The sequence below is a fragment of the Dipteris shenzhenensis genome, chromosome 22, assembly GCF_047967505.1.
Source record: "Dipteris shenzhenensis isolate YYH24624 ecotype China chromosome 22, Dip_SZ_1.0, whole genome shotgun sequence".
Classification (NCBI taxonomy): Eukaryota; Viridiplantae; Streptophyta; class Polypodiopsida; order Gleicheniales; family Dipteridaceae; genus Dipteris; species Dipteris shenzhenensis.
In genome coordinates this window covers 9,526,348-9,551,073 of record NC_141617.1, presented here as the reverse complement: position 1 = coordinate 9,551,073, position 24,726 = coordinate 9,526,348, and the positions used below count along the sequence as shown (strand labels likewise).

At 44.4% G+C, this 24,726-nt stretch overlaps 1 protein-coding gene across 3 annotated transcripts in view; it reads left to right on the top strand.

Annotated features, from left to right (window-relative positions):
• Window positions 1-3,953: 3,953 nt before the first annotated feature.
• Window positions 3,954-24,726, top strand: part of LOC147887704 (NADH:ubiquinone oxidoreductase, 17.2kDa subunit) — a 54,790-nt gene continuing 34,017 nt past the window's right edge. Inside the window, exons 1-6 of one of the 3 annotated variants that reach the window (XM_087393633.1) lie at window positions 3,954-3,970; window positions 4,169-4,564; window positions 5,100-5,156; window positions 5,404-5,456; window positions 13,803-13,854; window positions 14,748-14,813. In XM_087393633.1, coding sequence (XP_087249759.1) covers window positions 4,453-4,564; window positions 5,100-5,156; window positions 5,404-5,456; window positions 13,803-13,854; window positions 14,748-14,813 — 340 coding nt within the window. In that variant the 5' untranslated portion in view covers window positions 3,954-3,970; window positions 4,169-4,452. Of the gene's footprint in view, window positions 3,971-3,995; window positions 4,025-4,084; window positions 4,565-5,099; window positions 5,157-5,403; window positions 5,457-13,802; window positions 13,855-14,747; window positions 14,814-24,726 lie in introns of those variants that run through there. The other 2 variants (XM_087393632.1, XM_087393634.1) reach the window with 2 other exon arrangements.

Here is a 24,726-nt window from a genome sequence, read left to right as displayed (position 1 = left end):
TGTTTTCTAAGCTATGTGTGTGTGAGGTCAATAATGGTTCTCTGTTTTCCTTGTTGGACTCATTGGGCTTTATATACATAGTCAATGTCCATCTCCAAGTTGTAAACCAAGAATCCTAAAGAGTGAGTCAAAGGTTGGGGCCATGAGTGTTGCCACATGATGGTGGGCAAGCCATGGAGCATCCCATGTACTACTGCTGAGGGATGAGGTCATCAATTTGTGGGGGTGAATGAAGGGGCAAATTGATGTGTGTGTGTGTGTGCCTATGGGCTTGGAGTCCTATGCAAGAAGTGTGTGAGTGTAGGTGTGTTAGAAGGTTTTAGTTAGGTGTGTCAGGTTGGTGTGATGACTGATCATAGGAGGTGATTGATTGAGATAATCAGGGAAATGATTGTGGATCTGGGATCTACCTACATGGAGGCAGTTGCCTATATATGTAACCACTCTTGGAATAAAGTTTTACATTTGTGCCTCATTGCTTCTTCCATGGATTCACACCATGTGGAGGTGTGGGTCTATTAAGGTCTAGCCATTACACCTACCAATCCTTTGTCTTCATAATTAAAGGGGATTCTATCATCTTAGGCACATCAAATGAAGCTTTTATGTAATGGGAATGATCCATAGGAAGATACTTTTAAGGGTTTCATACACCACTTTCCAATATGTTGAATGGCTACTCTCCAAACTATCTTCACAAGATGTGCAAGTATAATATTTGTACATTAAGGGAGTTGCAATATCGTGTATCTTGGCATAGTCGTGCATGATCCACAATAAAGTCCCCGTTAGTTTAAGCCTCTTTTGATGATGGTTTGTGAGAGATATCATATACATTAGTGTCATGCTACAAAGTTTGAAGGTAATCCCCCAATTGTGCAAGATACACATCCATGTTTTTCACCTTATGCTTGCATGGAACTAGGAGGGCTAGCATTAGATTCCCCTTCTTTAAAGTAAGCCACTTGAGAGGAATATTGTAGTTCACAATTCTCATTGGCCATATAGACCAAACTGTGGATTAGTGTCCAAAGGGATTCACATCATTGGGCGAGAGGAGGGAGAGAGAGCCACCAAGAGGGAGAGAGCCACCAAGAGGGAAGGAGGCACGACAACGAGGAGGCTTGGTAGTGACTTTATAAAGGGGGCCCATAACTTTTTCTTATAAGTTATGTTAATTTTTACATTTCTTGGGTTAATGTTTGTAGGTGAGAGGAACTAAGTAATACAAATATAAATAAAAGTTTTGTACGACGACATACACCCAATATCAAAAGTACGCATTGCAATTAGCTTCTATACGTTTTAAAAATCACATCGTATTACTATATAAATTTGTTTTTTTGAAAACTTCTCTAAACATAGTCTTTACGAGTTGATGTCTTTCTTATGGAGCATCTAGATCATTGGGAATATATATACAACATAATTGAGAAAATACGTATATTGAAAATCCAAAACTAATTGGGCATCTCAATCATTGGGAATATATACAACTCAATTTAGTTTCCTCAAGTCATTTTTGTTCAAAATATAGGTATCTCTCATTCATTTATGTGAAATACGAGGCACTGAAATGGTAAACTAGGCACTTTCAATTGGGTGATTGTCTAGCCTAGTCAAACTTTCCCCTAAAAGACAAAGTAGGCTAAAAGTGAGAGGCTAGAGGCCAATTACAATGCTGAACACATCCTACAAGATTATTTCTAAGGTTTTCCTGGTAGAATGAGAGAGACTTGCATGGAAGTGGTAGATCACGAGCAAAACGGTTTTAACAAGGGTCATGACATTTAGGAAAATACCTTGAATGTAGATTATGCCTTAACTACTTATCAGAGATGTGTCTTATTTGGTTTTGACTTTGACCAGGTGAAAGATAGAATGTGTTGGGATTTTATGCCTACCGTTTTAGATAAGCTTGGTTTTGGCCCCATATTTGGAAGAATGGTTGATTTTTAAACGCTTATGTGGTGCTTTGTCTCAATGGAGGAGTAGTGGGTCGGTTTGTGCTCCGTGGGTCGGTGAGGTAAGGTTGCCCTTTAGCCCCTCTTCTCTTTGTAGTTTGTACGGTCCCCCTGCTCAACCTACTAAAGAGAAGTGTGTTAGAAGGAAAAATCTAGGGAGTGGTGTTGCCATCAAGAGAATAGTTCTATCCTGAGTTGTTTGCAAGTGATGTGGTGGCCTTGTTTAGAGTCCAAGGAGAGCATTCAAGATCTCTGTGGGGTTTCATACACTATATTAGGGTCTGTCCATAGTTGGTTAAAGACCTTTGGATTAAGGACCGCTTGGTTGGGATCTGCATGGCTTAATGCCCTTCCAAGTTGAAATGGGTTGACAAAGGCTTAGTGGTCACATACCTTGGTGCCCCTCTAGGGGTCGACATTACTTTAAGGCAATGGTTCAATTGGTTTAGGGAAATAATTTGGCAAAAATTAGAGCTTGGCACGGTGCATTATTGGGTTGGAATACGAGCGCGTTAATAGTCAAGCATATCCTAGTTGCGATGACTACCAATCCTACCACAATTTGGCACTTCAAAAAATGCCACTAGATGGAGATTGAGAAGATCTCGAGAGCCTTCATTTGGGTAGAAGATAGAGACCATGGCCTTTGGAACTACATCCCTTGGGATGCTATGAAGTGCCAAAAGAAACTTAAGGGTTGCATATTCCAGATATTGATCTAAAAAATGTGGGTCTCATTGGTAAATGGTTGCCAAGAATGTTTATGTGTAATGCACCCTGGGTTTAATGTTGCACGTGGTTATTATAGAATGGTAAGGGGAGAGGAGTTGGAGTTTGGAAGGAGATGTCATGGTATAATAGGCTTTGTTCATGGCTTTTGGTCAAGATCATGGGTTTTGACTTACTGTCAAGGGTGGAGGCTTGGAAGGCTCGTGGCCAGTTAATAAGCTGGAAAGGGCACACATGGGTAAAAGGAAATGCAAGTTTACAGGAGGTATTTGTTGGATTTGGGCACTCACATATCAAGGGAAGGCTTTAGCTTAGACTGACATGGTGTCCGTAAGATCTCTGTATAGGAAGGGGTCTAGGCAATGGATCCATCTCTAGGATCCTAGGCGAGCAGAGTGGAGGGCTGTTGTGTTTTTGAGTGATAATTATGCCTTGTCAAACATGAAAGTGGATCTCATGAGAGATATATTGGGGAATATGCCTGATGGTTGGCCTACAAACAGTGTAGTGTCAGCATGGTGGAGAATAAATTAGTGGTGCCTCGGCTCTATGGGGCTCAGGTTAGTAACGAAAAGATTAATTTGTAGAAGTTTGGTTGTTGATCTATCATTAATTCCTGAGCTAAACAATAAATGGAAACTGGGACACTTTGATAAATGGTGGAAACTACTTTTGGATACAATCTAGAAGGAGTGCTTGCTTGGTAAGGCATGTTTATTGGCTTGGAAGGTGTTACATAAATGTCTCCCCTTGAGGGGACAAATGTGTAGATGGTCGGAGATCAATCCTTATTGCCCATTTTGTGGGAGATGACTGGAAGACACAATGCATTTGTTTTGAGGTTGTGCTATTCCGAGAAGAGTATGGTACTAAGGTTTTAATTTTTATGTGGGGAGACTAAAAGTGTATGTTGTTGTTTAAGGCTTTTATTTTTTATTTGGTGAGACTAAAAGTGTATGTAGTTGCCTACAACACGTAGTTAAGCAATCTATTGCCTTGTTGCCCTTTATGCAGTGTCGGGTTGGAAAACCCCTTTCACCTCTTCTAGAAGTGCGCTATTTCTAGAGCTCTGTGGGGAAAAGTGTGAGGATGGCTTGCAAGAGCTCAGATAGTAGTGCACCTCAAATGGAAAATGGCCGTGTTAGGTGACAAAGGGACATTAAATGATGGCAAAGTCAAATTGTGAAGCATAACTAGGGGTATTGTCATATGAGATATATGGCAATACCGGAACATTGTTGAATTTAGTGGTTGAAGATTTCCTTAGAATCATCCAAGTGAATATTTTAGATGCACTTGAGTACTTCAGTTATAGGCATCCGAACCTTAGAGTACCTCCAAAGTTTCTCAAGGAATCCATGTAATCTTTTCTTTTGCAAACGTGAATAAAACTTCTCCTTTTTCACGCCCACGAAGAAAAAGAAGAAGAAGACAATTGAACCAGTTCAATTGGCTTGCCCTAATTTTTTTGTGAGGACATGATGTTCTGTCAAGTATGGAGCACTAGTGGGTGTTTTGTTGCCGAAAATGTCTCACATGCATGCACAAGTGAGATGCTCATCGGGTGACGTGTGGAACGGTGCAAGTGCGACATATCCCGCAAAAGGGTACTCAAAAAATAAAGCCCAAAAAAATAATTTTCCCTAGCAACAAGTAGATATACCTTTAAGGGAGGAAAGAAGCAGGTCAATCTGGAAGCTGCTGAAATTCGAAGGAATGCTTACAGAAAGACGTGAGATCAGCTAACCTAGCCTCTGCGATGATCGGCTTTCTGGCGAGATTATGGGGATCCTTACGGTCCAAGCAGCTTGTTGGAGTGGACAAAGCAGGCAATACCTACTATCGACAATCTAGAAAGATCGATGGAGCATGTACGCATACCAGCGTTCCCTTTCTGATGCAATTTCATGCTCATTCTTCGTTTTAAATATGCATGATCACATTTGCGGATCCTTAATCTTTGATTCAAAAAGCAAGTGAGGTTAGCAACCTCTGAAAACAACCGTGAGGTCTAAGTACTTATCACCCAAGGAACTTCCACGACATGTGACATTGCTCCCGTCATTTAAGAAGACTACTCAACCAATTAGACGTTTTGCTTATTAGTTAGCCATTGAAAGAATAGCTGCCTTTGTGGTACTCTTACACTTCTACGTGATTGCAATGCTGATCTATCTTGCCTTTAGGTGAAAACTCTTGAAGGCTTCTTGCACTTCCGTAGTCTAATGAAAACCATGGAGAAAGCAGGCTCTTCTTTGTTAGGCGATGTGAGACAAGGATGGAAAGATGGTTTCTCTTTGCTGTATGATTAAATGCACTCTAAGGATAAGGTCTTTTGGCTCTTGCAATGCTGGCAACCCTTCGCCGTGCAGAGCAATAACATTTATTGAATATAATATACTGCAGTGGTTGAAAAGCGATGCGTGGAGTTCAAAGCTGAGCCTGACCCGAGGATTCTTCCAGGTGAGGGTCATGCATTTTGTTTCTGTGGCGTTGGTAGACATTGCCCGTATTTTTATTGTTCCGTATTTCAAAGTAGCCTTGCCATGGGTTCTGTCGAAATACAAGGTATCTGTGAAGATTTGAGGTGTATTTTGTTAAGAAGTAACTGTAGGTTCTGTCGATGTACAAGGTAGGTGTTAATGTTTGAGAGATGCATTTGTAAGAAGTAAGTTTTTAAAAAGGTAACTTCAAAGATTTGTTGTTACAGTCGAGTGGACAAGCTGGTTGGCTGGACGTAGGAAAGAGGCTCCAACTCCAGAGGTGTGTTCTTACAATCTTGAATTCGGAAGCAGAATTTGACCTTACTTTTGAAAGCTATTCATCTTCTAGGATGGTAACTGCATTACACATTGAAAAAAATTGGATTTGCTCCTGGACTGTGGCCTTGTGGTCGTTTGTCAGGTCTCAGATTTGGCTACCTCAGATTGTGGACTCCTCAGCTGCATGACTAAGTCTGCCCTTCATCTTTGGGGCTTTCACTGAAAAACATTACAAAGAGCTTTTTGTGAACGGATGGTCAAGTCTGTGTGGCTGTATGGAAATGTGTGCATTTGTGAGACCATATGCTTTTGCAATGACCCACTGTTGGGCACTAATGATGTCATTGTGGATACTTCCTGCTATGGTTTACGATGTTTTCTATGACCAATAGTACAGCTTCAAAACTGCTCCACTCGTTTTACTTGTAGACAATTAGTTTGGGCATGTTTTAGGATTCATCAATACATAGTGTTTGTTATTCCACCTTTAATTTTTTGTTTGAGTATACTTGTGCTTTCTAAGTTAGAATTGTATTTTTGCCTCTTTGCAGAAATGAGACATAAGTGTAAAGTGCCATTTAACTTTTTATGTTTTAAATAAGAAAGAGAGAGAGAGAGTTTCTAGTTTTTTGGAAGTTTTTGTTTCTTGACTTGCTTGTTTATTTTTGCTTAAGTCACCTGCTTCGTTTCTTCTTTATTTCTTGTTTTCATTCTCTTTTGTTTATTTGACGTATTTTAGTAAGCACTGGGTTTGCCCAAGAGACTCCGCGAGTCTTTAGAAACCCAGTATAGCTGCTTATGCTTGGGCACTGATGACGACATAAGTGTTGCTTTGCTTGCTAAGTATGTCTTCCTTTTGCTTTTCATAAAAGTTTTTGTTTACCTCTTTTTTCTTCTCTTTCATTTTCTCTTTTATTTTCTTTGTAGATTTTTGATCTTTAGAACAACAAAATTTCTAAATTTGTATGATTGGACTTATTCTAGTCTTACAAAGGTATATATATTTAATTTTTTACTCTAACGAAAATTTAAATTTGACCAGAGGGCAGCTGGAAGATAAGCATTGCATTGCTTATTTTCTATTCTCTCTTCTCTTTTCTGAACCCAGATGGCAGCTTATGCTTGGGTACTGATGAGAATAAAAGTGTAGCTTTGCTGACTAAGTTATTTTTATCTTTTATTCTCCTCATTTACTCATAAGTTTGTGTAAAGGCACTTAAAACTCCTTCGTTGTTGGAAAAGTTTCAATTTGTAAGTTTGGATATATTCTAGACCTTATGAAGGTGCTCCAATGGCATAATCGCTGGCATCGATCCTTACATCGAAGGGTTGATTCCATTGTGCCAAAGCTAGGCATGGTGCTGTGGTGATTACTGCCTTCAGCTAGTCGAAGGCTGAAAGAGCTGCTGGAGTAAAGGTAATAGCTTGCTTCCTGGCCTTTATTCCGGTGATTGGAACTTCAATTTTTGCCTAGTCCTCGATATGCTTCTTGTATGCTTGGCAAATGCCCATAAACATCTGAACCTCTTGAGTCATGGTAGGCACCTCCCACTCAACTCTATCCTACCTGTTGGAGTGATGATGTACCCCCAAATAATGTACCTCCTCCAAGAAAAAACTGCTTTTCTAGGCGTTGATAGTTGAAAAACCTGTTCAACGTGCTTTCACATGCTGCGCTGGATCGAGAAAATCAAAATGTTGACTAGAACAAAAAGACACTCTTACCAATTGAAGGTTTGAAGATTCGGAGCATCAAACGATTTAAGGACGTGGGTGTTCTTGTGAGACCCAAGGGCATCACCACCAACTGGGCTTTCTGTGTGTAGAAGGCCATCTTTTGGAGATCCGGCTCATGAATTGGGATTTGCTGGTACCTACTCTTCAAATCAATCTTTGAGAAACGTCGAGGCGCTCCAAGATGTAGTTGATCCTCGGCATGGAGAACTTGCTCTTCATGGTCAGCTTGTTCAATGTGTGGTAATCCACACACATACGAGCTGAGTTGTCCTTCTTGACAAAAAGAATTGGAGCTGCATACGATGAATTACTGGGGCGGATGAAGCCACTGTGTAAAACTCCTCTAACTACTGCTCAAGCTCCTCCTCCATCGTCTTGTTGAGAGGGTAAGGATGCTTGCACGTGGGTGATGATCCATGCAAGAGCTCAATATGATGGTCCATTGGCCTAATCAATGGTAAGGCTGAAGGAAGGCTCGATTGTGAGAAAAATGTCCTGGTACTGCTAAAGCAAAGCTTCCTGCTCGGGGGTTGTGGCTGGAACTTCTGTATTGGTGGCGTTCACGTAGACTATGTTTGCCTCTCCTCCCTCGCGGATCTCGTGTGCCATCCGGATTGCGGAAATCAAACGGCAAGGCAAAGTGTTTTTGAGACAACAGATGAACTTCTCCCGTGATCTGAATTTTGAGGTCCAAACCCAAGTGATAGTTTGGACGAACTTGGAACTCATGCCACCATCCAGCTCCCAAGATGATGTTCAGTGCTTGAGTTGGTGCTACCTTGAAAGTATGGGTATTTGCCTAGTCTCCTATCTTCAAAGTGGCTGCTGAGGCCACCTTGTTGCTCTCCACCTGCTGCCTAGTGAATGCCCCATTCAGGCCGATGGTATTTGAGGGGTGAGAGTCAACTTGGCTCGTTGAGTGGCTTTGGTAGAAATGATGCCCTCGAAACTTCCTGAATCAGCGAGATTAAGGACTTTCTGGCCGTTGATGTGGCTGTAGAACTGGAACATAGTGGGAAACTGTTGAGTTCCCCCCTCCTGTTGCCGCCTCGCTTGTAAGGTGCATGGATCCTAGGATGCACCGCTCGTTGTCCTTCATTGGCATCACTGGAAAATAGCTTTCGAACTCACTGAGCCATGATGTCAACACTAAGGGTTCCTGCTTACCATCGTATCGTGTGAAGTTAAGCTTCCTTGGAACATAAAGCTTGACCAAAGGGAGTCTCTCCTTCCCTCTCCACTGGTCGGAGTAGAGAAATGAGGAGCTGCAGGTCTTGTTCTTCCTTCTCTTCTCGAGCGGCATGTTCTCTATGCTCCTTGGCCTCTTGATCCTCCTGATCGCGTTCTTCTTTTGCCTCTCAAGCTGCCCTTTTGCGGTCTCTGGCAGCTATCCCACATTTCCTGAAGCTGGGTCATGTGGGTGAAGAGAGCCTCGGATTGTTGTTGCTGCATCTGCATCAAAGTTTGCAACATGGTTGTCATGGCAGACATAGAAGTTTCCGCAGGATTCTGGGGTGGTAGGGGGTGGGAACCTAATCCCCCCTCCCCTCTTGTGTTGGAGTGCTCACTGGCGCTCATAGTGTCCTTACAAGATCTTGTTTGGACCATAAACAGTGGGGGCTGTCCCTAAAACTGAACTTCCCTATCTTAGGAAAGAAAAGTGAAGCTCCGATACCAATGTAGCGGGAGATAGACTCACACACTCTCTCACATGCTCACTACTAACTGAATTGTGAGAGTGATGCTGGGAGGAGGCGAATCCTCACTGAGATGATCCCTATAGGTCCTGGCTCTCCTGCTGGTCTGCTACTGGAAGTCCTGGTTGCTGAATTGAGCCACTGAAGGCCCAAGAGTAGGATGAAGAATGATGGCCAAAGGGCTGCCTTTTATAGGCTCCCTTGGGCCCTTGGCTGACTGAGGCTGCTGTTGCATCGACTAGAGGACTGCTGCTGCACCGACCTATTGACGTGGCACTGACCTGCTGATGTGGCAGTCAGCATTGACTGCTGATGTCATCGCAGGTCTTGCACCTACTCTTGCACTCCGTCTGTACCTGGGTCTGCCATGGGCTGAACAGCAGTCCACGTGGCTGTTGTGCTACCAGTCAGCAAGCATGGTCACGGGCTTGTGGATGCTTGTGTCAACTCAGTACCTTCTCTTGAGATTTGACTGCCTCAAAGACTAGATACTTGGATGATCATGGTTGCCCTGCACTACTATTAGATGATATCATGTTTGCATCTTTGTATAAGGTTTTGCTGCCTCCTCCTTTGTATTCTCTACATGCCAATCGCAACTTGTCTATGACATGTACCTCTCGGTGGTGTCGGAAAAGATTGCAGCACATTTGGCTGCAAAACTCCCGTGCGCAGGGTTAGCATGGATTCCTAGGGGTGCAAGTACCCGCAAAAACTGCATGCACGGATATGGCGGTTGCAACAGCATGCTGCATTCATGAGGCCAGCGTCTCTTGTGATCAATCATTATTCATGTATTGCGTATTCACAAAGATGTGCATCTTCTGGAGCAGCAAAGCAGGAGCAGCATATACCAGCACACTTGGAGCCTATTCCTGGAGGACCAAGAGAATTGGAAGGCTTTAGACCTAGCTCAGCAAGGTGCTGCCCACCTAAGCTGATTCACATGCAGTAAGGTGGAGAGAGTCTACTACGCTCGAGGTGGAGCACACAGACTCAAGGTTCTAGAGGAGACAAGCAGATAGAGAAGGACCTTTGGTAAGATCAGAGGACCACACCATTGGTGGGACTCTGGATCTATCTCTTTTGTAGTGTCCATAGTTTTGGATGAAAATATGTTGTTTTGGTGGATTCTATATCTGGCTATGTCTATTGTCTATTTCCATATCTGCACATCTATTTGATGCACATAAGTTTAAGAAGTTTGTGATTCCACTCCCCACACACACTGTGTGAGCTCCTGGGCTATTCTATCAGTCTGTGCGTACCCTCCGTTGGTCCATTTCTAACACGGTATCAGAGCCCAAGTAGGAGCCTCACAAGTGTGGGAGCCTGAAAGTAGGGACCTTGCTGAAGGACGACCCTGATTCAGAAGGAATCGACTTCCACGATTGGAGGATAGTGCCCTTGCAAGAAGAAGGGTGACTCAAGTTCAGTCAGGTGCATACAGAGTTCTGGTCTACGGAAGGTTGAGTTTGTTCGATTGTGCTTTGTGGTTTAGCAGCAAAGATGTTGATCTCATAACCCTCTTCAGCCCCTTCTCTTCCTTCCTCCTCCCCCAGATTTCTTTCTTTCACTATCCCTAACTTTGGAGAATCTGGGAAACTGGATGGGACAAATTACCCTATCTGGAAAGTGAGATCCGGAGTCATTTAGTGGTTCGGAAGTTGACAACGCGAGTGGAGGCGAAGCCAAAGGATATGGTGGATAGCAAGGGGAAGATACTCATACCAGTAGATGGAGAGGAGGTTGAAGCTTCAAAAGATAGAGATGCCCACGCCCTAGTATTGATCATTGGGACTATAGTGGATTCTATGCTTCCTCACATCCAAATGGCTGACATGTCAGTAGAAGCGTGGGTCATTTTGAAGGATTTGTACGAGAGAGACAACACATCCCGGATCTTGCTTCTTTAGCATCAGCTCTACAGCTGGATATGGATGAGGGAGATTCGGTACATGACCACTTGTCGAAGGTCAAGGTGGTAAGGGATCAACTAGCATCTGTTGGTGAGAAGGTGGACTCGTGCCAGTTGGCCTTGATGGTACTGAGGAGGCTACCACAGAGTTTCAAAAGCTTCGTTACGACTGTGAGAGTAGGACATAGGACCAAACCTCTGACTTTTGAGGAGTTGGGTCCATTACTGCTACAGAAAGAAGCTAGGGAGAAGCTCTGCAACAACGACAAAGATGACAAGACGTTGCTGACAAAGGATTACGGTGGCAAAGGAAACGGCAAACCTAACTATGGCAAGTCCAAGAAGGATGACTCTGATGACGAGGACATTTCCCAGAAGAGGAAGCAGAAGAGGAAGTGCTTCTATTGTGACATGCCAAGAAAGAAGAAGGCGGATCAGAAAAACAAGGAGTCCGACTCAGATTCAGAGGGTGACACAAAAGCCAAAGCTAATGTGGTAATCGAAGAACAGTTCTTGTTGACATCTCCGTGTGTTACTGAGGTTAGATATGGCGACCTAGAAACCACAATGATTATGTCTAACATTGCGATGTGGGTCGACAAGGAGTCAGAGACTTTTGTGAACGTGAAGGACAGCATGGAGTGCTTGGTATCTTCCAGGTGCATGGCTGTTGATACTGACATGAGGGTGGATTCCATGGAGTGCCCTACTGTTTCGTCTTTAGATGGTTTCTATACTTCAGAAGGAGACAGTACAAGATTACACAGGTTATTGGTATGTGCCTCGATGAGGTGCATGGTTTGCTTTTAGAGCAAGCACACAGGCAGTATGACGATCTGGTATGTACTTGATGTTCTTAATTTGAGCCTTTATAGCATGCTGTGGAGAGAATTTGCTCTTCATCCGTCTCAGGTCATGCGAGATTGGAAGGAATGGGCCTTCCTCGAAGGCAAAAGGGGAAGTGTGGGTGCTTCTTCAAATCTCGGACACAGATTGCTAGAAGGTGATGGACAAGGTGTACTGAAGCCAGAAGAGTACTTGCTTGAGAGCTTGGTGAGAGTTTGTGGTTCAGGTTATCTGGAGATATTGTTTTGTTGCGGACCTTGCCAAAGGAAGGACGGGTCGAAAGAGACCCTCAGAGCATGGTGCTTGGAAGACTCGAGGTTGTTCACTCATTAGAAGGGGGAGAATTGGAAGATCATGGCGTCTGGATTGCTCGAGTTCAAAGGCGGGAATGTGACTGAAGGTGGTGGTGCCAAGAGGTGCTACTAGAGATGGACCTGTGTACCAGGAGGGTGTGCGGAAGCAGAAACCAGACCTGGTGGAGCAGGAGCCACTGGATGAAAAGCCAGGAAAGGATTTCGACATCAAAATGTTTCAAAGGACCACGACCAGGGAGTTTTTGGAGCATTGTCATTGACGTGTTGGCATTGGGCTTGGATGTGTTGGTGAGAGGGGCTGTTGGAATGGTCACCTCCCCATCTATGAGCCCCCAAATGAGGAGAGCATGGGGGATGTAGACCTATCCATGGACAGTCTGCCACATGGACAGAGAATGGGGCTGCCACAGGGGCAGCACATGGGTTGCCATGTGGGCAGCACACAGCAAAGGGCAGAGGCTGCCACATGGGCAGCACACAGGCTGCCATGTGGGCAGCTGTCAGGGCTGACAGAGGAGCACCATGGCGGGCCAAAAGGCGCCTGCAAAGGGCAGGTCATGGGCTTGCAAAAGATCCGTGACAGGACAGCATAAGGTGCTGGCAGAGGTGCACAGGTGGCTGCATGAGCAGGCCAATAGGCGCCTGCATGGGAGACCTGGACAGGCAGGTACATGGACAGCATCAGGCCTTGAGAAAGGGCATACAGGTAGCTACGAAGGTTGCAGCAGATCAGGGAATATGTGGCAGGGATGGGGGCCTTCGATAGCCAGTCATCCAGCCCTAGAAGAACCCAAGGGTAGGGCCTTATATGGGCTGCCTGGCAGCAGCCCAAGAGAGCCACCCCAGGTCAGCCAATCAAGGGCTGCCTGGGGGTCGGTTTACAGACCACAAAGTCGGGTTGGGGGGGGGGGCAGTCTGGTCAGCCCATATTCACCTACCAGGTTGGTTTTTTGGAGCAGGCCCTGGGCCTATAAAAGGTTGCCATTCAGCCCTCACAAATCATCTTCTGGAGCAGCAAAGCAGGAGCAGCATATACCAACACACTCGGAGCCTATTCCTGGAGGACCAAGAGAGTTGGAGGGCTGCAGACCTAGCTCAGCAAGGTGCTGCCCACCTAGGCTGATTCACAGGCAGTAAGGTGGAGAAGAACATTCTGGACAGAGAGTCTACTACGCTCGAGGTGGAGCACGTGGACTGAGGGTTCTAGAGGAGACTAGCAGATAGAGAAGGACCTTTGGTAAGATCAGAGGACCACACCATTGGTGGGACTCTGGATCTATCTCTTTTGTTGTGTCCATAGTTTTGGACGGAAATATATTGTTTTGGTGGATTCTATATCTGGCTTTGTCTACTGTCTATTTCCTGATCTGCACATCTAGTTGATGCACATACGTTTAAGAAGCTTGTGATTCCACTCCCCTTCCACACACTGTGTGAGCTCCTGGGCTATTCTATCAGTCTTCCGCTGTGCGTACCCTCTAGGTCCATTTCTAACAGCCTCCTGTTGTCATCCCTTCCCACCCCAGAAACACTGAAATCTTGTGCAAGGAACTTATTTCATTTTGAAGAACTTAAAGAAGAAATCATCTTCTTTTCTCTATGTTCCTCTTTATCTTTGCGCATATATTTTAAATATTTTAATGTAGTAAGATTGGATAATTTTTAGATAGAAAGGATGTGTTCATGCTGGAAGGCAGTCACTGAGGGGAATGGGAACTTCCTATGGTGAAATACTTATGCAGTCTCTTAAGGATTTTTCATGGTGGTGCATTATGGTTTCATGAGAGTTACTATTGTGAGATCTTGGCAACTAACAAGCTCCGGTGGACTTACAGGAAATGGAGGCGTTAGAAGCTCATCGCAAGCTAGTCAAGTTGAAAGCTGCAAGTACTCACCACTTTTTGTCTCTTAGTGTCCAGGTTAGAATGAAAGATGCATGTTGTTTCTTGCAAGCTGTTTTTTTTTTTTCAAGGTGATCATCATTTACTTCACCTCAAGGCCAATTAGATTCAGTGTGCTTTGATGTCCGCTGCTAGCTTTAGAGGAAGTTTTTTACTTGATTTATTTGTGGTTTTATTCCTGGAGGATGCTTTCTTCCTTTCTAATGGAGATTGAAAAACATGGATCCCCATCAATATTGCAATTTGGCAGCGACTGGATTTTCTTTAGTATGACATATATGTGACCTGTCCATAGGGTATGTTTGCATATCTAGGAGACAATCACAAATTTCACAGGATTCGCCCTACGTCTTATCATGTATGCTAACGTTGTACAGAATGGCCCTATACATAACATTAAACCCATGAAGATTGCTAATATTTTCTCTTTTATGCCTGAATATCTTTTCAATTCACACATCAGCAATTTTATGCAAAGTTCTTTGTGCTTTTATATTCTCTTTCCCATTGAACTTCACATCACAACTGCAGTGAGCTCACATTAAAAGCACTTTTGTGAATGCCTATATTGCATTAGGGCCCCTTACTGTTACAATTGAGCTATGCAAAATTGAATCAAACAATGGCAGTCTTTGTCAAACTATGAGTTTTACAAAAGTTTCGAACTGCTTTTGTTTCATCATTGTCTAAATAGCACTGCCTTGTGCTATTTTGGATTGATAAAAATTTCTGTAGGAAAATTAAGTCTCTCACTCTCGTTTTTGAGTTATTGATACAGATTTGCTCTGATTGGTATGGATTTCAAGCAACTGTTTCTCAGTGTCTTGTCATGAAGTTATTGGTCTGGCTTATGTTGCAATGTCTTTTTAAACTGTGAAGTGATTGAAAAGGAGGAAGAAAAAATGCGCTTCAGATCAAAGAGTCTTCAGCAAGATGTAGGGACAGGTCAGCATATTTTCTACCAGAGTTGGTTGTTTCTCCCCCTTCCCCCTGCCCTTGCCTGCCCTCAAAGATACAAGTAGCTTCTTTTCTTTAACTGCTTAACCGATCAGAGGGGTGGTTTGCATTAAACGAAGTATATGAACAAAGTGGTCAGGGTTCATTTTATAGAAAGTACTTCTCTCTGGAAAAACCATCCATACAACAAAAGAGACTATAGAATACTGCAGAGATGCACCTAGCGCTGTACATATAGTGGATGTATTTTCCTGTGTGCTCTCATAAATTTACAATGTTCTGTATCCTGTATTCATATTTCGAAGCATCTGTACTGTGTTGCCATCTTAGGTCTTTGCATTTATAGTTTTAGATGACTTGCATTGCTCAGAGATTGTCATTACGTAGGATGTTGTGTGTATGACACTCCTAGCAGACCTGTGGCCTGGCTAATCACTTGGAGCAGCTGTCAGTAGCCTGGATGAAGCACTGATTGGGGTTGAGAGCTGGGGACAGGGGCAGCCAGGGGCCAATGGCACAAGCTTATGCACTCGGCATCAAGGGCTAATAGGTTCCATGCTTCTTCGGGTACGCGAATCAGGTTAAATGCAACATGCTTAACAAGGCGGTCTGGTCAGGCCAGCTAAAGAACTCTCCTTCCAGCATGCCAAGTGGATCAGAGAATGGACCGACTGACGTGACTAACAATCAGCGGAACTGGTATACCATCTATCCTGTCTCTAGTCTAATGGCATTTAGCTGTGCCTAACAGTCCAGAGGCCAGCGCCCAGACTCCTGTGTTCCACATAACATGCAATATGAGTTCAGTAGTCTTTTTTTTTTTTTTTGAGTCAGTCTCCTGGGAACAAACGATTGGTCTGATGGGCCAGTGTCTAACTGTAACATTGTTGCTATCAGGCTATTGAGCTATTGAAAGAACAGATTGTGTACTTCACTCATGGCATGATCCCACCGTCTCACAAATTTTGCCTATTTCTGTAACATTGCATCAATGTTAGAACTCTTATACCAGCCATCTGCTGTATTTGTATACTCATATTTGTTTGTTGGGATAAGGAAAATGCTCTCATTTAGGATCGCTTCCTTCGCAGGCACTTTGGCATGCTGTTAAAACCCTACAGAAATTTAGCTCAGCAGTTTTACACGGGGTAAATTTGGCTCATGCGATGCTGCTGCTTTGAGGGCTTTTGCTTCTGCTGGGCTTGGTGCTCAAAGTGGGGATGGGGGCCTTATAGGCTGCTACTTCACTGTTGCCGCATTTAATGTGATTGTTTGGAGATTGTAGACTGCCACATAAGTGCTGTACTTGTCATAGCCTTATTCTTTTGGCGATTGCGTCTCTACTGACAATTACCTTGCATGTGCTAGGATGCTCTGTACGGTGTAGCCAATGAAAACGCATTTGATGGCCTTATCATCAAGCTTATGCCTCAGCTGAGAGGGTACATGTGCATATGCAAGAGATCCAAACCCCCGCATGTGAGAAATTAAAGGCTTGCAGCCTGTCCATGCTTCGTAAGGGGTCACGGTCTTCAATGCTCGAGTGGGTGCTCGGTTGAGCACATAGTTGGCACACATAACGGAATAAAGACATCCCCTTAAGCATGCACCTGCCGATTTTCATTTCTGTTCTATTCTTCCACTTTGCAAGTCCATTTTGTTGCGGAGTATATGGTACTGTGCACTGATGTATGATACCTCGGGCTGCTAAAAAAATCAGAAGATTCTCGGGATAAGTACTCATCCCCCTTGTCAGCGTCAAGAGTGTTTCCCCACTCTCATTCTCAGCGAAGGCAAGAAATGCTTGAAGCTAGAGAATACATTTGACTTCCATTTCATGGAGTGAACTTCGACAGCCGTGCCATTTGATCTGACCCAAAAACCGCAGACATTTCTTGGGGCTTGTCGGTGTGGGAGCCTACATGATCACTGCCACTATATCTAGATCAACCGCAATGCCATTTGCCGAAATGATGTGTCCCAGCAGACAGCGCCTGCGAACCGCGAATGCGCACTTTATTGGATTCAAACTAAAGGAAACTTCCTTGCAGCCAGTTGCATTGTCGACGCTGTGGCATCCTTCTTGAGATTCACTTTGTGCTGATAAAAATTTGGATCGAGGCCCCACATGTCCGAGTAGTTCCACGTGAACACATCTGCAAACTCAGTCAGTAGCGTTACGAGCGTGGTCCGGAACTTCTCATCCATCAACATGCTGATCTTGACCATGATTTCGAGCACATCCTCTTGGACACGTGTCACTCTGTTCATCCGTTCTTCGAACTCTTGCTCTTGTTTGAACACATCTCGTAGGTCCATTTTTGTCAGGATGGCTCTCCCAAGAAGAGGATTTGCCGCACCCACAAAGTGCTCCTGTCGACACAAGTACTGTGCTAAAATGGCGTCCACGTCGACTGTGAACAAAGGGATCAAATTCGGATTAGCTTTTAGGAGCTCTTCCTCCGATCTATGTAAGCATGACTTGAAGGTTAACTTGTGAGAACAAGGGAGAGTAGACAGCTAGAGTGCGCGCAAGTATTGTGCTAAAATGGCGTCCACGCCGACTGTGAACAATGGGACCAAATCCGGATTAGCTTTTAGGAGCTCTTCCTCCCATCTACATAAGCATGACTAGAAGGTTAACTTGTGAGAACACTGGCAATACTTTAATCTGCCAAGTTTTGGCGTAGAAGAAGGCTACAAATCGTTGTCCGGAGGTCCATGTTGCAGTGTTTTGCGAGGAGTGCTCGAGGCTTGTCTGGTCCAGGCTGTCTTCATCGCGCGAATAGTTGCAACTGGTGCTGAATTGGCAGGGCGAAAATGGCGCAACAAGGAGATGGCAGCAGGCTGTCAGGAAAAGGCAGGTATCCAGGGCTGCAATGGCAAGGCTAGGGCTGCAAATAGCGAGGGGACTATCAGCGAAAATGGCGAGGCAAGGGCTGGCAGTAAACAGGCTGGCAGCGTAAATGGCGAAACAGGGACTGGCAGTGCAGGGAATGGCGAAACAGCCTTATCCTATCCACTATCCGTAGTTAGCGATTGGACTGTGGTTAGGGGGAAAAACCTCAATGAGGGAAAAGTGCCCCTAACCTACTTATTACATTACATTGGCCACTGCCTAGAATATACTAATAATTCTAACACCCCTTGCAGTGCCAATATGGTGTACAAGGTAGTGATCAATCACCAAAAGGAGATGAGTTTAGGGCACTGCGAAATGCCTCAAACTTCTCATGTGGAAGTGCTTTGGTGAAGATGTTTACAACATTGTCATGTGTTGACACATAGATCATATTTGCATGCAACTTCTCTCTGACATGATGATAATGAACCTCAATGTGCTTCGTGCGTGTCATCCTGCTTCAACAACATGTATCCACTTGCTTGGTACTATTTCTTTTTGTTTTTCAATAGTATGCTTATTAAGAATTCCTACTGTTCAGTTACGGTCAATGGGGACTAGGTCTAGCATTTGAAGGTGGACCCCCTTGCTTGGGGTTATGGGCATTAGTGACCCACAAGAGTGATGGCCTCTCTTTGAGAGGGACATCTAGAAACCACACCCCACTTGAGTACCCAAACATGGGACCAATCAAATGCACAGATTGCATACCGACCTAGGAACCATCCAAGAGAATGTTCCTTGAGCTTTGGGTGTGGGCCTGGCAGCATGCCAAGAGTAATGGAGATACAAGATAAGACGACAAACAAATGAGCTCAGTATGGCTCAATTATGACCTTAGAGTACGTCAATAGATAGTCCAAGCTGTTAGGAACCCGTGGGTGCGATCAGAATTGAATTCTGACAACTTTGAAATTTCAGGGTTTTTGGGAGTGACACGTGGCAGCTGACACGTGGCAGACTGCCACATGGAATCTGAGCTGGCAGGTCAGTCCACTTGTCCCACACATGTGGCAGCATGCATGGCAAGTGGCAGGGCATGCAGGCCAAGTGTCTGGCCCCAAATCTAGTAGATTCGGGGCAGGTTGTGGGCCGTCCTCTTTGGGACTGCAGCCCACCAAAAATCTGGGACAAGTGTCCACCTTCCACTCTAAGCCTGGGGGGGGGGGCTGAGCCTATAAAAGAAGGCCTCTCCCCTTCTTTCCCTACATGAAAAATTGGTCACTTTTCTTCTCCCTCCTTTTGGTGGATGCAGCAGAACCTCTCCAGCTCCGTGGGTGCAGCCAGCTTCTCCCCAGGCCATTCTCTCACCTCAGCAGCACATTCTCTCTCTACAGCAGCACGTTCTCTCTCTACAGCTCCAACCCTTCCTCTCCAGAAATCTGCCATCTCTCAGCTCTTCTGGAACAGCAGCAGCATCCTCTCTCCTTCTCCTAGCCTGGAGCAGCCACAGCCCCTTTCTCTCTCTTGCTGCAGTCTTTCTCTCTCTACTGCAGAATGTCTCTCTCTACTGTTCCAGCCCATTCCCCTTGCAGAAATCTGCCTTTTTGTGCACCTCTGGAACAGCAGCAATTCCTCTCTTACATCCCCTCCCTTGAGATCAGCATTGGCACTCTCTCTCTACAGCTATTACTCCATAAAGGCTTTCTCTCTCTAGCCTACAGGCTGTTTTTCTAAGCTGTTCTCGTTCCAGCCCCATTTCCACACTCTCCTCACCCAAGGTAGCTTCAGATGATCCCAGAGCAAATTATTCTGCATAACTTCACTACGGGACGTCGAGGCACGACTCACAAGATGTACCTTTTGAAGTTCAGAGGGCTCCCATTCACCGATGCCCAATGGGTGGACAGAGCTACATTTCAGGAGTGTCCTGAAATCCTGGATGCTTATGAGGAAGCATTTCAGTGAGGACAACCGAATGAAAGATGGAGGGAATGTCATCCTACTTCAACAACATGTATCCACTTGCTTGGTACTATTTCTTATTGTTTTTCAATAGTATGCTTATTAAAAAATGAAATGTTTTCCTACTGTTGAGTTACGGTCAATGGGGACTAGGTCTAACATTTGAAGGTGGACCCCCTTGCTTGGGGTTATGGGCATCAGTGACCCACAAGAGTGATGGCGTCTCTTTGAGAGGGACATCTAGAAACCACACCCCACTTGAGTATCCAAACATGGGACCAATCAAATGCACAGATTGCATACTAACCTAGGAACCATTCAAGAGAATGTTCCCTGAGCTTTGGGTGTGGGCCTGGTAGCATGCCAAGAGTAATGGAGATACAAGATAAGACGATAAACAAATGAACTCAGTATGGCTCAATTATGACCTTAAAGTACGTCAATAGATAGTCCAAGCTGTTAGGAACCCGTGGGTGCCATCGGAATAACTTTGAAATTTTAGGGTTTTTGGGAGTGACACGTGGCAGCTGACACGTGGCAGACTGCCACATGGAATCTGAGTTGGCAGGTCAGTCCACCTGTCCCACACGTGTGGCAGCATGCATGGCAAGTGGCAGGGCATGCAGGCCAAGTGTCTGGCCCCAAATCTGGTAGATTTGGGGCAGGTTGTGGGCTGTCCTCTTTGGGACTGCAGTCCACCAAAAATCTCGGACAAGTGTCCACCTTCCACTCTAAGCCTGGGGGGGGGGGCTGAGCCTATAAAAGAAGGCCTCTCCCCTTCATTCCCTACATGAAAAATTCGTCACTTTTCTTCTCCCTCCTTTTGGTTGATGCAGCAGAACCTCTCCAGCTCCTTAGGTGCAGCCAGCTTCTCCCCAGGCCATTCTCTCACCTCAGCAGCACTTTCTCTCTCTACAGCAGCACATTCTCTCTGTACAGTTCCAACCCTTCCTCTCCAGAAATCTGCCCCCTCTCAGCTCTTCTGGAACAGCAGCAGCATCCTCTCTCCTTCTCCTAGCTTGGAGCAGCCACAACCCCTTTCTCTCTCCTGCTGCAGTCTTTCTCTCTCTAGAATTTCTCTTTCTACTGTTCCAGCCCATTCCCCTTGCAGAAATCTGCCTTTTTGTGCACCTCTGGAACAGCAGCAGCTTCTCTCTTACATCCCCTCCCTTGGGATCAGCATTGGCACTCTCTCTCTACAGCTATCACTCCATAAAGGTTTTCTCTCTCTAGCCTACAGGCTGTTTTTCTAAGCTGTTCTCATTCCAGTCCCATTTCCACACTCTCCTCACCCAAGGTAGCTTCAGAGGCATCAAGGACTTTATCTACAAAAGGGTCAAGTCACGAAGGGAGCCTGTATTGTCAAGTTTATCTCATTTACAGCACTATTTCATGTTGTTTCTACTATCTTTCTAGAAACTAGTGCTGCCTCTAATGTTGGATGTAAGTGGTGATCGTTGCAGGCTTCTTCCTTGTGGATTGGGCAAGCCAAGAGTTGAAACCTGAGCTTGGAGTCCTCCTTTTTGTTGTCTACCTTGCACATATGCTCGAGTCTTGTATCTAGATCCTAGGTTTTCATTAAGTTCATCAGTTTGGAAGGTGCATTGCACCTTGGTCTTGTATCTCCATTTTCAAGAATACAGTGAGCCTGGATAAGGGGGGGGACCCGTCTTGGCCCCTCAATCATATTGCAATTTCCAATGATGTCACTTTGTGTTTAAGCTGTATAAGTCTTAATTCCAGCTTAATTGCAATCTCTTAAGTTCAAGTATATGTGTTTGGCAACTCGCAATCATTTCATTCAAACGCCTCTGTAAAATCCGTTGTCTGAATTGATAGAAAGCACCGAGTAGTTTACAGTGCGAGCATGAAACACAGGATCCTTTGCCACTGCTATAGCACTATGACTATTGGCGAGAATTGGAGGACCCTCCAATAAGAGATGAAGATTAGCAAACAAACGACGCAACCAAACACATTCAACTGTCGCTGTGAAAGCTTTCTGTACTCAGCTTCACATGAGGAAGTAGCCACCACTGTAGATTGCTTCTTGCTCAGCCAAGAAATGCAAGCTTTGCCCAAAAAGAAACAATTACCACTAGTGGACTGCTTGGTATCATAGTCTCTAGCCCAATCTGAATCACTGTGAGCATGCATCTGTATGTCACCCCCTCTAGGAAACATCAAGTCATAAGACTTTGTGCCTTGCAAATAACGGAAGATGCGTTTTATAGACTGCCAATGTGTAGTCTTTCGGCTATGCGTATATCTGCTCACCTGAGATATTGCATACTGAATATCGGGTCTTGTATTGCACAAATAGATGAGGCATTCAACATCTTGGCTGTAAAGTGTGACATCTATTGATTCACTTGCATCATACATAGCAAGCTTCACCCTTGGCTCCATGGGAGTGGCTATAGGCTTACAATCATGCATGTTGAACCTATCCAAGAGCTTTTTCACATGCTTGGATTTAGACATAATGATGCCACACTTGCCTTGTATGAACTGGATCCCCAAATAGAAATTTAACATGTCCAAATCTGTCATTTTTTATGTCACACTTGTCTTGTATGAACTGGATCCCCAAATAGAAATTTAACATGCCCAAATCTGTGATGTCAAATTCAGCTTTCAACTCAGCTTTGAAATATGCAATTATTTCCTCATTTGACCCTGTGAGCAGCATGTCATCTACATAAAGAATGATGACCAAAATATGTCTCCCATCCTTACTTGCCAGGAATGCATCAATCTTGGCATACCATGCATGTGGGCTTGTTTCAGCCCATATAAAGCTTGATTAAGCTTGCAAAATTGAAGTGCATTGCTAGAAAGTTCAAATCCAGGAGGTTGTTTGACATAAACCTCTTCTTGCAAGTCCCCATTAAGGAAAGCAGTTTTTATGTCCAACTGATGGACATTCCAAACAAAATTTGCAGCCATGGCAATAACTAACCTTATGATAGTCATCCGGGATGTAGGAGCAAAAGTCTCCTCATAATCTATGCCCTTCTTCTATGGATAGCCTTTGGCAACCAGCCTTGCCTTGTACCTATCAATGGATCCATTTGGCTTCTGTTTCACTTTGAAAACCCATTTGTTACCAATGGCAAATCCACAACATCCCAAGTCTGATTTTTCTCAATGGATTGCAATTCATTGTGCATCGCATGCATCCAATGCACATTATCCTTGGCTTCTTCAAAAGAGTCAGATTTTTCTTCATCAAGAAGAGTACTTGCATAAGTTGTCTCAATAGAAAGAGCCCCCCTGCATGCCTTACTAAACTACGAGTCCTGCTAGGCAAAGGTGCCTTAAGCCTACTCTCCCTTAGAGTCTGTAGCAACCAATTTGGAATTGTTTTGGCTGCATGTATCTCTTGAATCTTTTGCGTGACAACTTCATCCACGCCTTGTAGAGGTACAAAATCAGCATGTGGCTGAATCGGGACATGTGGATTAGAAGGAGGTTGCTGTAAATTCTGATTTTCAGCATGAGACTCAGTTGGGGAACCAAAAGCTATATGAAGCATCCCCTTGAAAACATCATCTGAAGAAGCTGGAATAGTAAATTCAGCATGTGTATGTGTTATTGCACCATCCTTCTTAAAAGGAAATCTATGCATCTTACCAAAGATGCAACCTTCACATGCATGAGGAGGAGGTGACTCCAAAGGAGGCAATGCATCAACCATAGCATGCTTCTGAAGTGTCATCAAGCTGCCATAGCTCATGTGCCCATATCTGGCATGCAATAACTCTGCATTCTGCATCGCAGTAGTGGGAGTGCTCATTGAAAGTGCAAGATCGGATCTTTTCTCATAAATGTCAAGCTGAAAAAGAGCCCGATACAAAGTGCCAGACAACATCAAGCATAGTCATTCTCTTTGTCTCGGACTGCACACTTAGCATCATTAAATATGACCTAAAATCCTCCTCTATCGAGAGAGGATACTGAAATCAAATTCTTCTTTATACCTGGCACTTAAAGAACATCTGTAATTCTGAAATCTGTGCCATCCATGGATGTGGGTATGATGTCCCCCACTTCACACACTGAATAAGAAGAATTATTTGCACATGTCACCTTCTTTTTAGTTGGTGGTGGAAGTGATGTGCTTAGAAGTACCACTATCAAAATACCAAGTGTTCAGTGTCTCATTGACACTGAAAGAGCATACATCCTTTAAAGGGTCATAACTGCAAGTCAAGAAAGCATACGGGTCATCCTCAAGAGTGGCTGTAGTATCTGAACTATTCACTGAAAAATTTGCAATGCAAGACAAAAAGGCATAGTGCTCTTCCACAAAGTTGGCTGTAACATCTCCTCCATCATGTGCATTAGGAGCTGATGCATCTGAGACAGCCATACCTGAATTCCTTTTCTTTTCTTTAGCTATGCGCTTCTTGCATTCACCAATGTAATGACCTGGCTTCTTGCAGTAGTGACAAATGCCCTTCTTCTTAGGCTTATCTGCATTACCTTTAGCCTATAATAAGAGGGCTGTCCTGAATCAGCTTTATGCTGATGTGCGGGCTGATTGGCATGTTGCTTTTGCTCCCATTTTCCTTTGGGCTTGAACTTCGAAAGCATGGTATGCTCGCTAGCCCGTTTTGCCATATTTCTTCTTGTCTGCTCTTCTTGCAACAGGAGTCCTACCAACTCGTGAAAAGAGAGAGGATTGCTGCCCCCCCTCAATGACAAATTCAGCGAGGTGTGGAAACCAGATAAAACTCAGGAAGAGAATTCAGAGTGGTGGTAATCATCTCTGAATCTGGAATAACTTCATCTATATTCAGCAACTGTTCCCTCAAATCCTGAAGTTTTGTGAGGTGAGCATTCATGGAATCTCTCATCCAAATGCGTATGAGCTAGCTCTCTCTTCAGGAACGAAACTTTGGCATCATTTCTTGCTGCAAACATGCGCTCGAAAATCTCCCAAGCTGCTTTTGAGGTCTTGCATGACCAAATGTGAGGAATAATGAATCTCTTGACAGAAAGGGAAATAACAAAAAGAGCTTGTGCATCCCTAGAATCCCATCTTTTCTGCTCTGCTGTGGGAGCCACTGGAGTAGCAGCTGCTCCAAT